This window comes from Chelonoidis abingdonii, chromosome 2 (genome assembly GCF_003597395.2).
Source record: "Chelonoidis abingdonii isolate Lonesome George chromosome 2, CheloAbing_2.0, whole genome shotgun sequence".
Lineage (NCBI taxonomy): Eukaryota > Metazoa > Chordata > Testudines > Testudinidae > Chelonoidis > Chelonoidis abingdonii.
In genome coordinates, this window is record NC_133770.1 from 82677456 (window position 1) to 82695698 (window position 18243).

General features: G+C 38.7%; 1 protein-coding gene across 1 annotated transcript in view; it reads right to left on the reverse strand.

The window, feature by feature from the left end:
• Positions 1-1709: 1709 nt before the first annotated feature.
• Positions 1710-18243, reverse strand: part of PIK3R4 (phosphoinositide-3-kinase regulatory subunit 4) — a 32369-nt gene continuing 15835 nt past the window's right edge. The window contains exons 10-20 of the mRNA XM_032774940.2: positions 17505-17706; positions 15911-16104; positions 14509-14719; positions 10400-10565; positions 9392-9556; positions 7998-8209; positions 7567-7698; positions 6009-6109; positions 4143-4231; positions 3545-3653; positions 1710-2328 (exon numbers count right to left, since the gene is read on the reverse strand). Of these exons, the coding sequence (XP_032630831.1) occupies positions 2158-2328; positions 3545-3653; positions 4143-4231; positions 6009-6109; positions 7567-7698; positions 7998-8209; positions 9392-9556; positions 10400-10565; positions 14509-14719; positions 15911-16104; positions 17505-17706 (1752 nt within the window). The 3' untranslated portion in view covers positions 1710-2157. The remainder of the gene's footprint in view (positions 2329-3544; positions 3654-4142; positions 4232-6008; positions 6110-7566; positions 7699-7997; positions 8210-9391; positions 9557-10399; positions 10566-14508; positions 14720-15910; positions 16105-17504; positions 17707-18243) is intronic.

An 18243-nucleotide genomic window follows, 5' to 3' on the forward strand; every position in this document is an offset into this window, starting at 1 on the left:
TGTACAACTCTACTTGTCTTCATAGCTACATGGACCCTATTCAGTTTTACACTCTCAAAATTAAAAAGTGGCTAAATGAAACTTAGTTTCATATGCCACAATACCAAGTTTCAGACTGATGTGATATCTAATAGTCACTAAAAAATATTGCAACATCCAGGTTTGTTGTACCTTTACAAAGTTTCATTTCAGTGTTACACAGACGTGTAAAAATAGACAGCATACATCTTCAGTAGCTCATTGCATTTTAACTGGTATGTTAACTACTTTGAGCAGGTAGTAAGCCCATCAATCTATCCTTCCCATGGAGTTGTTACTCCTGGAGTAAACTTTTGAACCTAGAATTATGTTGTGCCAGTTGTGGAAAGGAAGAGATATTGGCTAAATGGATTTTTTTTTCTGTGTATCTTTATTCCAAAAAGGAAAACTTAAAACACAATTACTACTGAAGTCTCTGAGGATATAAACCACTGGCTTTAGTGGGATCTGGCTTTGAATATCAGTGCACTATAAGGAACCAGAGTTCCATTTCTCAGACTCTTATGACCAGGCATAGGTGACTCTTCACAGTAGTAAGCATGCCTGCTAGTCATTGTTCAAAGCTTTAGACCTCAAATTCTTACAAATAAAAATGGTCACAATTTAGACCAGTTTTTTGGTGTAGAGAGTAGTATAAGAACATTTTATTTTTCTGAATTCTAAGACACCTGCGAATTACATTTTTTTTTTTGTAGGAAAAAGTTACTGCTGCGTGAGTGAGTGCACAAACAACAGTACCTTGATATTAGGAATTGAAAAGAGATTTGCTGAAACTGTCAATGTTGTCTGGCAACACATCAGTTGAGGATCTGAATTTTGGCTCACCACTATGTTCCTCTGACTAGCACTGTTGAAGTCAACAAAACTTCTCATAAAAGTATGAAACAATTTGTGGCTACAGTACACAATACTATGCATTATTTCTGAGAGCCACATGCACATATTGCATTGTATACAGGGTTCAGAACTGCTTAGTGGTTTCACCCTTCTAGTTTTGAAGTTGCCATGCGTGCCTCTGTTTTTTTTTTTTTTTTTTTAAATGTATCTGTAACCTCTAATTGGTGAAAGACATTTAAAAACTGTATGGGGAGAACTGTAAAATGTACATTCTGTCACACTGCTGGCATCATACTGAGCTTTTTAATGCAGATTTTGCAACACATCATGGTACCAATTAAACTATCTACCTGAAACTTCAGATGGTGTCTTGTTTCATGTGATAATAGCTAAAACTAATACTCAGTGCTATTCCCCTCAAACTTTGTGTTAAGATGCAGTGATCATGATGGGAGATCCTTGTTCCTTTACAAGTTATTACTAACATACAAGAGACAAAATTGTCTGCTCATGATGTACCTAAAAACTCCCTGCTGCCTGGATATAAAAATCATTTTTCTTGCACAAAACAGATGTATATAATGGAATAAGAAAATATTACACATCAATCATTCTGTGCTTTACACGTTCAGTACAGCAGGAGAGTGTGTGGGGGAGTAGTAAGACGTGCAGAGGAAAAAATACTTTTTAATCCTCTTATATCACATGCTCAAATAAATGACATTTGCCTGCAAGTGTGACACAGTAAAGCAGAAGCCTGGCAGGTTTCAAGGTTCAGGACACCATAGACATAAAGGGACAATAGATATTGCAGACAAAAACTACTGTACAAGTAAGCTCAAATGGAGTTTATTCTCTAGTATTAACTGTATATTTATCAGCGTATACATGGACATTAGTGCAACACATTCTTTCACTCTTCTTCCAGATTCAATGTAAAAAAAAGTCAGACTTCATAAATACTGTCTATGTAGGAGTCAGCAGCTTTCATTATGTTTATAATCTGCAACATGAGATTTCACAACTATTTTCTTATAGGTTCCTGAAGAATAGTATGGTTACCATGAGGCTAAATACAATTTCTTCATAAACTGCTTCTGCTTGTTACTTTCAGAAAGTGCTACAGAAACCAAGCAGCTGTAATAAAATAACTCAAAGGGCCTTTAAACAAGCTTTAATAACCATAGTGATTGATGTATGGTCACCTTCATATTTCTTCAAAATCAGTATAATACTATTCTTTGTTACAAATATATACATAACTATATATTAGTGCAACTTTTACTTCCACACTTTAACAATTCCATCTCTTGATGCAGTTACTATAAACCCTTGAGTAGTCTGGAAAGTAGCAATATCTGTGATGATATCATGGTGTCCGACTGGTAGAGACTCTGGTCCGCGACGAGGGGTCTCATCTGTGGGGCCCACCTTCTGCTTATTTTGAATTTCCTGTTTCAGAGTGGAAGTATTAAAATAAAACAAATCTGCAAAATTACATAAATTTAAAAGATGATGTTTCATACTCTGGCAAACTAGAAAGACCATTAAAAAAATCATCAGTTGTCTTTTGCCAGAAGTTCTCGTCCTATTACTGAAGAGGATGGAGGAAAGAGCCCTCTTCATTCACAATCTAGCTTCTTGATTCTGCACAGAAGTCATAATTATCTATTAGTGAGTAGGGAAACACCCCTAGTTTGTCAAATTCAATATTACAACTTCAGTAAAGGAAAAGGTAAAAAGAAAATGTATGCTTAGTTGTCCTCATGGAAAAATCCTATAGAAAAGATTAGTTCATGTTTAAACTAACAGTTCTGTAGCAGGGATATCATTTAAGTTAAACTCTACATAAAGGATATATTCAAATTCTACAGATTTTTATAGTAATATCTAGAGAATCCAACCAGTTTTGTCCTAATTGTATAGGACTTTTCCGTAAGAGAAAATTCTCAACATTGGCTTACAGGGATGAAACTCTACAAAAACCGAAAAACAAACCTTGGCAACTGATTTTACATATTAAGGAAATATGTAAAAATGCCTCTTTAGAAGTTTCTGAAATAGCATTTCTTCAGTTAAATAATCAATACAAAACATTACAAAGCCATATTTAAAAACAGTAAAGCTGCAAGTGCCAGAGGTCATTTTGAGGGACACATTAATCGCAGCAGAATTCTGAAATGAAAAACATTCCTGTACTTTTCTGGTGTGGTTTAAGTTGTGCTCCAACTGTTTTTAATTATCCCAGAAGGAATAAATAGTGTACTTACAGCATTGCATAAATAACTGATTCAGTTCTCAACTTCTAACTGCAGGACAAATTCCACACTAACTGTGTAACAACTTGCAGTGGAAATGCTTCAGTTACCGGCAAGCCAAAATATTTTTTAAATTACTAAGTTTCAGGATCACAAAAGTCATCCCAAGGTATCAAGCTTCCCCTACTGAATATTATCAGGTAGTATTGTTTGTCAAAAAGCAAGCACTTTTTGTTTTTAAACATTATTACTGCCTCTAAAATATAACTCGCTGAGAGACTGAAATCCTTGGTCCAGAGAAGAGGTAAGGCACAGCTGCCAGCAATGAAAGCTTCCCTGTCATCATACTGGTGTAACTTGAACTCTGGCCTGGAGGGGCCACAGAACAAAAACAAAACAGAACAGGATACCTGAACCACCTCTGTGCCTTCAATTATCTTCCTGTAGTAGGATACAGATGGGCAAGTAGCACTTCCTGCAACAATGTACGATCTCTCAGGGTAAGCCATTTCCCAAAACCTAAGAGAGAGGAAAACAAAACACACGCAACCCAAAAAATCCAAACAAACATGATGATAAATGCTTAACGCTGCTCAATACAATTGTGTAAGAGCCTTCTTGCCCTTGAGGTAAAATTCAGTTAGCTTAGACTTTACAGAAACATTGAATGGAAGAGTTACAGGTTATAAATATGAAAACTCAAAGTTAATATCACATTTGCTCACAAGGCATTGCTAACTGCTGCTTCCAGCACAGCATATCAAGCACTTTACAAAAGGTGGGTAATTATTTCAGTTTTGCAGATGGGAAGTTAAAAACACTGGCCTAATATAATAGGCAGCAGCAATGAGGAATAGAACAGAGAGCACAGATCTCTTGACTCCATGGAAAAAGCTAACATTCAATTGCACAAACTTCTAACCTTGCACTGAGAGGGGGAAGGGGTGCTTTAGTAGTAGTGGTTTTCTATTTGCAGATTTCTGAAGAGATTCTTCAGACTATTTTTACCTTATTTTCATGTCTGAACCAGCAGTCAATAAAATGGGATTTCCATCTGCAGGACTACAGTATATTCCATGAACACTGTGAGGCGAAGGCTAATGGGGGAAATGCAAACGTTACTATCTCCAAAAACATTCTTGTACTAAATTACTAATTTATATTGCCATACTTCACAAAACAACACAGATATCCTGTACAAAGGTGACTCAATTACAGACAGGCAACTTATTTGTAAAACGTTGGCTTTTGTTTAATGACAAACGCAGTGTGGTGTTCTGGTGTCTTGGTAAATGGTCAAATCTTAAATATATAGAGATAAGTCATTTCTCTTTTTGTTCCTGTTCACAAAGCAATGCAAGAGAATCTAACTCTTCCTACACTTCAAATGAGAGATGACAAAAAATTCTCTGACATTTCCATAGAGATGTTCTCAGCTGTGTAAAATTAGAGTAATTATCTCTTACAGAATTGGGTAAAAATGAGTAAGTTGAAAAGCACAGAAATACACACAAAGCCTTGATGACCTGGCAGTTCCAAGGTTATAGGAACCAGCACAACAGACTGCCAGTTAACAATCACAAAGATCTCAGTTATGAAAAGCTATAATTACACAGGAAATACAAGGTGGATGAGGTAATATCGTTTATTGGACCACCTTGTCGCTCAAATTAGCCTTGGGATCAACATGGCTACAACAACACTGCAAACATCATTACACAGGGGTATTTAAGGTCCCAACAGTGAAGGGAACCTAGGATTTTTATTCAGGAGAGAGAGATCATTTAACCAAGTACAGCGTATATTGAAATATGAATGTTTAACATTTATTAAGGACAGGGGGAGGAGGGCTTAGTGATATTTTTTGCTTGAAGGGTTTTATTTTGTTTCGTTTCTTTTGCACTCACTGCTAGATATGGAGGTGCCTCTGATTTATGAGCAATTGTGAAAAAAGCATGTGCATATTGCTCCATATACCTATAACTATCTCATAGAACTGGAAGGGATCTTGAAAGGTCATCAAGTCCAGTTCCCTGCCTTCACTAGCAGGACCAACTACTGAGTTTGCCCCAGATCCCTAAATGGCCCCCTCAAGGATTGAACTCACAATCCTGGGTTTAGCAGGCCAATACTCAAACCACTGAACTATCCCACCCCCCTATGAAGGTACATTTTCCCTATTTAATACTAACTGCTAAACATGGGTGGGTTTACTCTGTAAAGGGAAAGTGTAATAGAACGGAAGTATTGTGATCACAGGAACAACATTTAAAGGTCATTAAGTTATGAACAGACCCAAAACACAGTACTATGAATTTGCTATTTTGGGAAAGATCTTTACAGTTAACATCACAGCACAGATGGCTGCTTAGTTTGTTTTGTGAGAAAAATAGGGTGACCAAGCATACCAGTGGGTGAGTTAAACATCATTAACTCCTCTTCTACAACAGACGAAGCTGCAAGGGGAATCGGCAACATACCATACCCTAAACTACCCGATCCAATTCCCTGGTGCCAAGGTCACTTCACAAATGACTACGGCGACACAAAGGAATTTAAGAAGTTTAATAAGGAAGAAATGTCTAAACCTTTAACTAAAAATCCAGACAGTTGAAATCAATTCATTCCCTGGAGCCCACAGCTGCCTTGTATCTTTCATTTCTGCAGGATCCTAGACTTTTTTGGAAAGTTGATTTCATTTTGACAGCAAAATACGATTAAGTTGCCCAAGATGAGCATGTGCTGAGAAACTACAGAAACAAAAGGCAGGAACCAAACACTGAAGCAAAAATACTGAAGTACTGTTTGGAGGCTGAGGATATTCTAAAGAAAACTATGAAGCACAGTAATGGGAAAGGAAAAAGGAAGGCAGACCTGTAATTCTGAAAGAGGAGGTGCACTGCTGGCCCACAAAGTGAAGCGCCTGTCTCCAGTTTCCATATCCCACATGGAGACTTCATTATTGCCTTGAACAGCTACAAGAAAGACATTGCCAACACAGTTACAACTAAACCAGATGACCTGGCTCTCTATTGACAGAGGCTAAGTGTACAACACATTTGGCTTGTTCTTCGGAAACATATCAGCCTCACTCTGTTAGTAAGTTCTGAACATATTTTGTTGTTTTCATCTCTACAGTGACGGCTCCACTATGGTTAAAAAGGACCCTAAACCTCACTTTGAAACAAAACTATCAAAACTACCTTAAACTCTCCATTATTTCCTATATCCTCTTGAAAATATATAATCATATCACTTACTTCCTGGGAACCTCTGCCCCCAGTTTGAGAATGGTACATGGTGGTTTGCCTGCATAGGTAGCAGCAGCAGTTCACCACTCTGACTAGTGAACTCAGAGCACATCCTTCCCTTCCACCTGTCAGATGAATTCGAAGTCTATAGAAATTCTTGTAGACTACTATGGCCCTGATCCAGTAAAGCACTCACAATGTACTTCACTTTAAGCATGTGAATACCTCTTTTTTAAATTCAAGGGATCTACTCCCATACTTAAAGGCAATCAAATGAGTGAATCCTTTGCTGGATCAGAGCCCAACAGGACAAACTTAGCTATTTCTGTACCCCCCCAGCAGGGGAAGACTTGCACTGTTTGTGGATGTTTCTCACAAGTGGCAGGCTTTTCAAAGAGATGTTTAGAATCCAGATTCATCACCCATTAAAATGAAATAGATGACATTTAAGGAGTAAGTTTACTTAAACTCTGAACCCCAAATTTAAAAATATTTTAATTTGCACTAGGTGAAAGAAACTTTAAATTTTATTCTTACTATACTGCAACTTTGTATGCTCTGTTGCTGCACAATATTTTAAGCATAAAAACAATCCCATTACAGGAATGGGCTGCTGCACCATTACTTAATAAAATATTTGCAGTATTATTGCAGAGTACTACAATTCTGTGTATATAAGAATAAAACAACTGTGGTAAGAGTCTTGGGAGATTTTCAAAGGCATAAATGAGTTGAGTTCAATGGGATTTGGACACTGAACTATCCTTCATACCTCTGAAAATCTTCCCTAATCTGAGAGAAAGCCTGACCCCAAATGAAGCCAACAGCAAAACTCCCACGGTCTTTAATGGGGTCAGGATTTCACCTCCTGTCTTTTAAGCAAATTCCCCCTAAGCAGCAATATGTGGCAAGCAGCGTGCTGGACTCGTAACCTCTTGAGAGTTGGACTATCCAGGAACACAAACTCTAGAGATTATAGTTTTCATCAGGGGATAACACTGTACCTTTTTTTTTTTTTTTTTAAGTCATTACAAGGCACAGAGGCAGAATCCAACTGTGACCCTCATCTGCTGAGCAGAAGGAAGTCTGCAGAATCAAGCATTCAGTGCACCAGAAAGTGAAGAACAAGCCTTAATCACAAATCTTCAACAATAAGGTGGTAAGTAAGATATCTGTTTTACCTGCAATTACCCATGACTGAGAGAGAGGATGCATCAGCAGGCGTCTGATACGAGCCCTGGAAGGATGGCAATGGCTGGAGATGGGTAACTGGAACCTCATGTCCCAGCATGCCATGGTACCATTGCTTGTACCTGGTGAGAGAGAGAGAGATTTATTTGTTGTCAGAGGGACTGTTGCACCAGTTTATCTATATCCTTTCTTTCTGTTCCTAAGGCAAAGGGACTGCAGTCTTGATTAGGTGTACAATAGAATACCTACTGCAAAGAAATCTTCTCTTTAAAAGTTCTCTTTCCCCTTTTGGAGACAAGAGTATCTGGAGCTATTATAAAACAAGCACTCTATAAAGGGACAGCTTTAATTACATAGTTATTTTAAAGGAACTTCACTAAGTCTAACCAATAGAATGAGAATGAATAATAATTAAGCTTACCAATACATAGCCAGCACTGGTGTATGTCCACAGCAAATGAGGTTATGAGACCTAGCCTCAAATCATGTTTTAATGTCCAAGCATTACTAGTGGATCGCAGGTCCCATCCAACAAGGGAACCATTCACAGTGGCATAAGCCAGCACTGACTGTGCTCCTGAATTGAAGTGATGCATATCTACCACACACCCATCATCCTTCTGGTCTAGCAACCTGGATAAATAAAGCAAATCAGAAACAAGACAGATATTATCCCTCTAAATGTTTCTTTAACACTCTCCCAGACTGAAGATGCTTTACTGCCATTCACACTGCCTCCTGACCTTTCCGCAATGAACATCGTCCCTATTTCTCCTCCAAATTCACTTCTCCTTCGAGGCCTGTATATCTTAATCAGCCCAGGAAAATGCTGTCAGCACATCTTCAAAATCCACATCTACAGCACTGACTTTTGGGCCTCCCAGCACTGACTTTTGGGTCTGATATTTGTCCAGATTGTGAGGGCAGGAACCGTACATGTCTGTTTCCTGTACAGTATTATTAGTGCTGACTGCATAACTGACAGTCATCTAGAGCATATGCAAATAAGCGCCTATTTCATACAGAGATGCCACAGACACAAGGATGAAAATTAATCTCTAGTTTATAAAAGATGGAACATTGACCACATTTGGGTTATGTTATTTATTAAATTAATCCCAATTCAGAGGTTGACATTTGAGATACAACCTTGAGTTTATGTATCAGACAAAACACTACATTCAAACAGTGAATTTTAAACCAGGACTGCTAGAATTTAGGAGACGCAACCTAATGTGGGACTTGGTAGTCAGACCTCCTCTAAGGATCAGAAGTAACAGAATCATAAATAATATGAAGAAATACTAAATATTTAAGACACTAAACTCTCATTTGGCAGAGATGTAGCAAAGGCCAAAATCACCTCCCACCCCTCCACAGTTTACACACCCATCTATTCATCCCTTCACCCAAGTAAAAGCCTGGAAGAATCACTTATAGGTCTGCAGCAAAATGACATGGCATATATTTGCAAACACAATGTAAAACTGTAAAATCTGTACAAATCGTAATATTCTCCATTTAATTAATGCCTTCCATGAAGACCTCAAACAACTTTATGAGAAAAGTAAACATCATTCCCATTTTGCACAGAGGGAAATAGGAATAGAAAGTTTGGTGAATAACTCACGATCAAAAGCATGTTAGTGACAGTGCTGGGTATATAACGCATATCTCCCAGCTTTCTCCTGTGCTAGAACCATTGACCTTTTCAAGCACTCTTTACTCAAGAGGGAGGGGATTACTGTTAAGTCCATGCTCATACCTTATAGTACATGAACTCTCCAGTAGAAAACAGACACTGTTGACATGTACCTGCTTTGTATTGGATGAATTTTAGGAGATTTCGGAAGCTTTGATGCTTCAATCCCAAGAAGCTGGATCCCACCATTATCTGAAGCTACAGCCAGGTAGTGTGAGCCTTGGCAAAAAGTGAGTGTCTTGACACTTCCTCCAATGCGAGAATATGTCAAAATTGATCTAAGAGGGGATGGGGAAGAGATAGGAAACAGTTTCAAGTAGTAGCCCAGTGCCTTAGCAGGCCCAAAAAAAAATTTAATATTTTTTCACCTCTCCCACCACCTTAAAACAACAACAACTCTGCCTTAAGACAATATTAAGGTTGCACAGTTAAGTGCTCCAAAATCAGGAAGTGTCAAAGTCTAAGTTGCCCGCATAACCTTAATTCTCCCCCTTTGTGATATGCATTATGATACTCTTCAATTTCATGATCATTCTGTGCTACAGGTACAGAATAATAAAACCCCTACAATCTTACATACATATTTGTAGCTTTTTTACATTATCTTAATCTATGAACACACATACTCTAATTTCATCATCATAATAGTCCTGTGCATTTTCACTGACTTCATTTTTTTTATATTAACGGGACTTCTCTTCTCTGTAAGATATGCATTTCAATAAATTATGTACCATTCATTTTCTCTTCAACCAACAGTACAAACTTCCTGAAGTGCATTTCAGGGAGTGAGGCAGGTAACTATGAAGCTCATTTAACTGTAAATGTAGGTGATCTTAAGGTATCAGTACCAGCATATATTTCACCTATACATCAGAAGGATTTGCAATTACTTTGCCTATATAATATTCCCCTTGTAGTTTCAATTAGATAGAAGGGAACAAAGATTCCTAGAAAATGAACCATAAAATGTTATAGTTGCACACTTACATGTTCTATTTGAATATTTAAGATCTTCAGCATACTGTAGGAGTGGTTCAAGCTTAACTCTGAGAGTGTATTTAAGTATTTTTGGTTAAAGAAAAAAAAAATCCTACATATTCCAAGGAATTGTAAGTTACCTGGTCGTAGTGGTTTTTCCTTCCATTTTTTGACTGTTCCAGATTTTCACCGTGCCATCATTAGAGCATGTGGCAAAAATGGAATGTTCATCTGAGACTCGAATACGGTTCACTGCAGACTTGTGTTCATGAAGGTGAGCAACTAACAGCCCTTTAGGACGCCATCCTATGGAAACAGCAATAGGAAATCAACCCCCAAAACCTAACACAAAGAAAATATGAAAATTCCCATCCCCATCCAAGTGATAAATTGTGATAGTGTTGTATGTGCCTGCAACCTAAGAAGCTACTAGGCAGACTGCACATCAACACACTAGATTTAGGCACTGTTTACTGGTGCCAAAGAGAATGTTTTTAGGAGACCCAAAAGCAAGAGCAGCATTATTTTATTTCTTTATTTTACACACATTCAAATCTACAGTCATTGGGACTGGCCTGTGATGCTGGACCCAAAGGGTCCTAGTGTGGGATTCCATACAATAGAAGCACATAGATGGGATTTAAAATATTTTGTGGGTCAACAACCTCTTCTCTCAAACCACTGTCCCCCTCCCCATTTAATTAATGCGTGCTATGTTTAAAACCAATGAATGATTATGGGCTTTCAGACCTCTGAGATCTAAACTGACACTTAGAACAGCAGCAATGTGGAGTGCTGTTTTCACATTGTCATTACTTGACACAGTGGAATAGAAGAAATGGCAGCAACTTCTGACAACAAGGCTCTTAAGCTGTTCTGCTGAAAGCCTGCTCCAAGAAAGCAAAGTGAAATACTCCCAAGCCCACTTGGGGGGGGGGGGGAGGGGAGCTTTGCAAGGAAGCGAAGAGACAAAAGACAGCTGCTTACAGGCAACTCTAAAATTGATAGGTTTCAGAGTAGCAGCTGTGTTAGTCTGTATCTGCAAAAAGAACAGGAGCACTTGTGGCACCTTAGAGACTAACAAATTTATTTCAGCATGAGCTTTCGTGAGCTACAGCTCACTTCTTCAGATGCAAAGAATGGAACACTACGAGTTTTTTCATGAAGTTGGTGGATTTCCACTCCAAACGGCTAAATGCAGCGCCTTGCATAATGACAGGTTTCAGAGTAGCAGCTGTGTTAATCTGTATCCGCAAAAAGAACAGGAGTACTTGTGGCACGTTAGAGACTAACAAATTTATTTCAGCATGAGCTTTCGTGAGCTACAGCTCACTTCTAAAATTGATGGTGGGGCTGCTGCCAGCAGGAAGCTTGAAGAAGGGATAATTGACTGTTAGCACCAGTAGCTTAAAGCACATTAAAGGGACTAACCCAACTCTATTTCTATCAGAGGTTAATACATCCTTCCTGCCTCTGATCTTAGAAAGAGCAGTACCCTGCCCTCTTGCTTCCAGTCATGTATGGGCTCGGTTCCTGCCAGGGCCGGCTCCAGGCCCCACCACGCCAAGTGCGTGCTTGGGGCAGCATGCCGCGGGGGGGCGCTCTACCGATTGCCAGGAGGGCAGCAGGCGTCTCCAGTGGACCTCCCGCAGGCATGCCTGCGGAGGGTCCGCTGGTCCCACGGCTCTGGTGGAGCATCCGCAGGGACGCCTGCAGGAGGTCCACCGGAGCCGCGGGACCGGCGAGCGGCAGAGCGCCCCCTGCGGCGTGCCGCCGTGCTTGGGGCAGCGAAATGGCTAGAGCCAGCCCTGGTTCCTGCTGCCTGGACTCAGCAGGACCAATGGCTGATAGAATGACACCCTCCCCCGCACCCATTATCATTGCTAGAACCTAGCAGGAGGGATTTATTTTTCCTTTGTAACAGGCACCTAGCATAGTAACTGGAATCCTTATTATCAGCAATAGCATCTCTGTGTGAGTCCTTATTGCTATCTCCTCCTGCCTAATGTAGCATTATTAGCCCCTCCCAAACATGGCTGGCAATCAGGAAGTGAAAGCAGGTTCCATAAAACTCAAGTAGATCTAAAAACTAACCTGGGACTTTTTAAAAACAAAACACAGATTCAGAGTTATTACTAATAGGTTTTTAGCAATATGCCAAGGGAAGGGTATAATTAAAGCAACCCAGATTCTAAAATAAAGCAAATTTACCAGAGTCTGGAGGACTGGAAGGGGAGTATTTTGTTTCAGAGATGTAACCTATGCATGAAATAACATTACTCAGAGCCAGTCAAAGGAATATTGTAAAGTTATTGATTCACAACTGTTACACAAATCCCCTGTTCTCCAGTTGGCAGAGGGGATCTGATTTGCATAACTATATTATTCCTCAACAACTATACAGTATGCAAATTACAATACTCCAGTTGGCAACTGTCCTCAGAATGCCATAAAAGAGATAGGATGTGCAACATGGCCCAGTTAATTTAGCCTGAGTAACCTGAACTTCTGAGACTAACTCACTTAAGAGTGTTTGATCTTGCAGCCTTAATGTTGTATTAACACTACGTTTTCTGCACTATTTAGATATTTGATAAAATGCATGACAACTCTTCTAAAGCCATCTGAAATCCAGTAAAATCCTTTCAAAAACGGGGGAGGGTGGAGGGTGTTATCAGAGCTTCAATTCAAGCACTCTTTTCCTGAATGAATTCATCATGTAAATATTAGCTTCTTCTCAAAAACAGCTAACCAAAAGTATCTGGATCAACCTCTCACACTTTTGTTGTGAATCTTTCCTTGAAACAAAACAACAAATTTGACATGTGAGCATTGTTTGGTGCTCTTGATCACTCTGAGAGGAACAGCTCAGCTGTGTCCTGGGATGCATTATGCATTTCACAGGTCGCACAATTCTCTTCAAATGAAAAATATATGCCTGCACAGACAATATTTCTCTCAAAGGAGAAATCAATTTAAATATCAGTCAAGATCACCAAGATTTAAATATCATTTGGTGGCTCATTTCTTGGTAAAATACCATTAGAGCTACCATTTTACATAGCAATATAGGAACCGTGGAGAGACGTTAAATCCTTTACTTACAAGGCACAAGAGGAAAAAAACTCAAAATACCCCTACCCAAACTTGAGTAGAATATTTAAATTGTTGTAAAATTTTAGCTCCATTGTTTAGGTTTCTGAAGGTTTAACACACAAAAGCTTTCCAAAGGGAGTGAAATTGTTAAATTACCTAATCAACTCTTTGGGCAAGGACTGTACCTTTCTATACATTTATATGCTGCCTAGAGCAATGCAGCCCTGATCTGGACTGGTGCCTTTGGTCACTAACACCACACAAATAAATAAAATGTTATCGCTAATATGGCAATGGACATATCCAAATGATGTTAAAATAGCAGTCATTAGAGAGCCTAGCAGAGTCAGGAAGGCCACTTATTTTATAAATTCAGTCAATTGGACACAGTTTCTCCAGCAGAGAGATTACCACTGTAGCCATGCTTTGAAAAAAATCACATTTTGTACTAGTGAACCTCACCACAGCACGGGTCTAACCCGAGACAAAACTAAAATTTTAGTAGTTCCAAGCTGGTGCTGAATTGTAGATTTAGAAATTAAAATGACTGTTTTATCTGCTGCATCAATGTCAGTCAATGTCCTTATGCAATAGGATGTCCTTTAAAAATAAAAATCAGATGCCACACTAAAACTCAGTACAGACAGCGTCACTCAAAATGCTAAACTGACCCTGTCTCCACGTTAAAGGTGAACTGAAAAGCTTGCTGATCAGAGTTCAATCTCTTTCCCAGCAACAAATCAACTACACTGATGGACAACTGCATTCTCTCTACTGCTTGAAGTATTAGCAAGGTCATCTGTAATTGAAAGAGAACAACTGATGACTAGGTCTTGGAAGGTAGATGAAGAAAATGATTTTAAATGAGCATTTATAATATGCATGTCTACAGGTTCAGTGACACAGAATATAAAAATGGTTTCCCTTTTCTAAAAATAAGGCTTTTTTTGGTGACCTTAAGGAAAAAGGTTCTGTTTTAACAGTGGAAATACTAAGAAGGAACCAGTCCAGATCAGCTTCTTAAAAATCACAGGATTTCCTAACCCAGTAATTTCCTGTGTTCCTGGCATTTCAAAATTTCCCTTATGATGAATGTAATTTGATCCAAGAGGTTTTACCTGTGGTCTAATGACACCTTGGCCCTGCTCTTTACCTGTAGGAGGTGGTTTGCTCTCCCATTCAGCGTTCTCCATCATCTGTTTGGCCATTCTTTCTGCATTGCACTGTTCTCGCTTCTGTTGGACTAACTGCTGAAGTTCAGTTTTGCAAGTAGTGATGCGTAACTGGTACGTTGAAGGTGAAGCTGTACTGCTTAAAACCTGTATGGTTGGTTTCCTGGTCTGGACAACTGTTCCATCAGTTGCCTGTATGCCATAAACAATTTAAAAATATGTTCACAGCTAAATCAATCACGTGATTAGCATGTCACACTGACAAGAGCATGGAAGAATCATTTATCTTTTAATCTATTAGCGATGAGTAAATATATAAATTCAAAATTAAGATCTGAATATTTGTACAGGTGAGCAACTTGAATGCAGACACACAATTCACCACAAGCCAAACTGCAACCACGTTAAATGAAAGGGTTCCAAAGCCACCATAGAGAGTGAAGTCAGTGTCTTGATTACATAACAACTTTAAATACAAGTTACTGTTCAAAACACAGCACACAATTGTCTATTCACTGTACACATTTTCATGAAGAAAATATTTACTAATATTTCCTCAAGCAACTGTTGTAGGAGCAGTTACTACAAATATACCTGTAGTCACTATTGCCAACAGAGTGACAAATTAGCTAATAATTATTTGTTTACATGAAACCAAAAATGTTAAACTCCCATTAGAGTTCCAGAATTAATATTGACATCACAGCTAATTAGTAAGGCCTAAATCCTGCCAGGTGATCCATCCAGGCAACCCCTACCACCCACACCAATTTTGGAAATCCTGTAAACACATTCTCCAGAATACAAATCAAGCTGTAATGAGGGATGGGAAACATTTTCCCTATGAACAGGTTATTCCATCCATGTTTACAGCAGGATTTCTTGCACCTTCCTCTGCATCTGGTACTGACCACTACTGGGTACAGTATTCTGTACTGTAGACAGACCACTGCTACGATCTGGGTATGGGAACTGCTGCATTCCACTAAAGTCACAGACAAATAGGGTACACCCAAAGGGAGATTACAGGGCCTACATTCTTGAATTCTCAAAGAGTTTCCAAGAGCTTTAGTGCCAGCATAATTTACTCAATGCATTGGTTAGCCTCCCCCAACACATCCCTTAGAGAAAGCTATATATTCACTTGTAGGATCATGCTGTTCATAAAACTAACCCTTATCTTTCCCATTTTTTTAAACTTTAAGCCCCAATATTTTGTTGAACAAAAGAGCCAAAAGAAGAAACATAAAATGGCTAAACAAAAAATCCCTTTTAACACTGGTCCCAACACTGTGTTCAGTGAGTAGATATTAAAGTGCTTGCTGCTATTTAAATATTCAGATTAGATAAAAAATGCAAAACAAGTGAGGTCTTCAGAAATACCTGTGGAGAGGATGACAAATGGGCACAGATCCCAGCAGCGGATTCGGAACGAAGAGGTTTTCCGGTCTGAGCTGCTTCTTGATCAGCATTTTGCCCTTTAGGTATTGGCTGGGAGATGTTAGAAGGTTCCAAAGACCCAAACATACTTTTCCATTCCTCATTTACATTTGCTTCTTGTTTTACATTTTTTCTAGCTATAAGAAACAGACCAAAACCGAAAGATTTAATTCGTTACAACAATCATTCAAATTGGTCATGACTTTAGCACTAAGTGTAACCCAATAAATACATGCAGATTTATTATGGAGTTACATTATTCAAAGAAAAAAGGCATTATTGGGTTATTTAAAATCAGCTGGTAGGGATGTTAGAAGAAAGAGATTTAGACACCTAACAACTGGAAAATTCCTACTTAGCATTAGAAGAGCTTTACTGAAATAACACAATATTCTATTTGCACATTCTTAATCCTAAAGCTGACCCATTCAGATAACTCATACAAATCACAGGGAATTTTTTTTTAACATAGAAGGGATGTAGGATCAAATCATAAATAATGATGTTCTTCCTACAAAAATTAATCCAGTATTGGCACAGGAAAGAGATTAGTTCAGTGGTTCTTAACCTGAGGTACGTGTACCCCTGGGGGTACACAGAAGTCTTCCAGGGGTACATCATCTAGATATTTGCCTAGTTTTACAACAAGTTACATAAAAAGCACCAGCAAAGTCAATACAAACTAAAATTTCATACAGACAATGTCTTGTTTATACTGATCTATATACTATACCCTGAAATGTAAATACTATTATTTATAATTATATAGTAAAAATGAGAAAATAAGCAATTTTTCAATAACAGTGTGCTGTGATACTTTTGTAATCTGATGTCTGATTTTGTAAGCAAGTACTGTAATTTTTAAGTGAGGGGGTACGCAAGACAAATCAGACTCCTGAATAGAGTATAGTAGTTTGGAAAGGTTGAGAACCACTGGACCAGTTTATCATATGACACTAGACAGATTACTGCTGGCATCAAATACTGTCATTTTCCAGCAAGACAGCAGCCACCTCCTGATAGCTCAAGAATGTAATTAAGAAATTTATTTTGAAAATTCCTTTTTGGGTCACTTGAAACTAAAAAAGTAGAAGAAACATGGGGCAAATTAAACCCAGACTAAGTCAATGCATAACAACTAAAGGCAAGATGCCTAATATTAATCAGTTTAAGGGAGAGAATTTTATTAAAAGCATTGATTCTGCATATTATCTTGTAAACCCTCTCAATGACTGACTCCACAGGACCCAACGTTTGTGCTTATGTTTCCCTACCCACCCCCAAATTTATGAGTATATTATACATTTTTTATAATATACCACAGGGAGTTGATAAGCATTGTGCTTTTAAATGTAAAAGTCAAATCCTGAGATTCCCAAGGTGCAATAAAAATGCAGGCATGTGTGCGAGAGAGGGGAGCTGAAGTGTTTGCTGCAGGGCAAGTTGGAGTAGTGAGCTTGGGGGAGTCAAAAGTCAACTACACAACCCTCCTGAAAACAAAACAAAGAAATACAGTAAAACATGAGAATATACTAACCACGTTTGTCATCAGGCTCCTGCTTTGTTTTAACAAGATCAACTTGTCTTCCAGTTATTCCCAGAGTTGCCAAGTCAATAACCCCTTTTTGAGTGCTGTCATGCAGGTGGCTCTGGTCCACTATATTGGCCTTGGCTTTATTGGATTTTAACATAAAGTCTTTTAGTGCTAACAGTTTGTCTTCCTCCTCCTCAGTCATACCCTACCACAAAACACATGGAGACAATTTTAAACAGAACTTCTATCAAGATATGGAGATACAGAAGTGGGATACATTATTGGTTCTTAATGAAGAGAGAACTCAAGACCGACTTCTATCATTTCAAACACATTTTGGAGAAATTTCTACATTGTAAGGACAGTATTTTGTACCCCCCACTGCTCCACACAACACCACCACACCACACACATGGAAAAGGGATACAAAACTACTCAAGGATGGAACTACTGATATATCTGGCTTGTTGGCCTAGCATCAGAGATTTGAAGTCAGTGCACACTAGGAAAGAACTGACATAGGCTGAGTCTTCTCTACAGTTTCCATCTCTGCAGATGGAAGGTTCTCCAGGCCAGCCATTTCCATAAGGAGGATTACACTGCTCCATCATTAGCTAGTCTCCTCCCCTGTTATCTGCCTGGAAATACAAGAAAGGAAATGGGCTCAAGGGCCTGTATCCCACAGCTCAGCTGCTTTAGCGCCTGGGAGGAAAGGGATTTAAAAAGGGACTTTATACTCCTT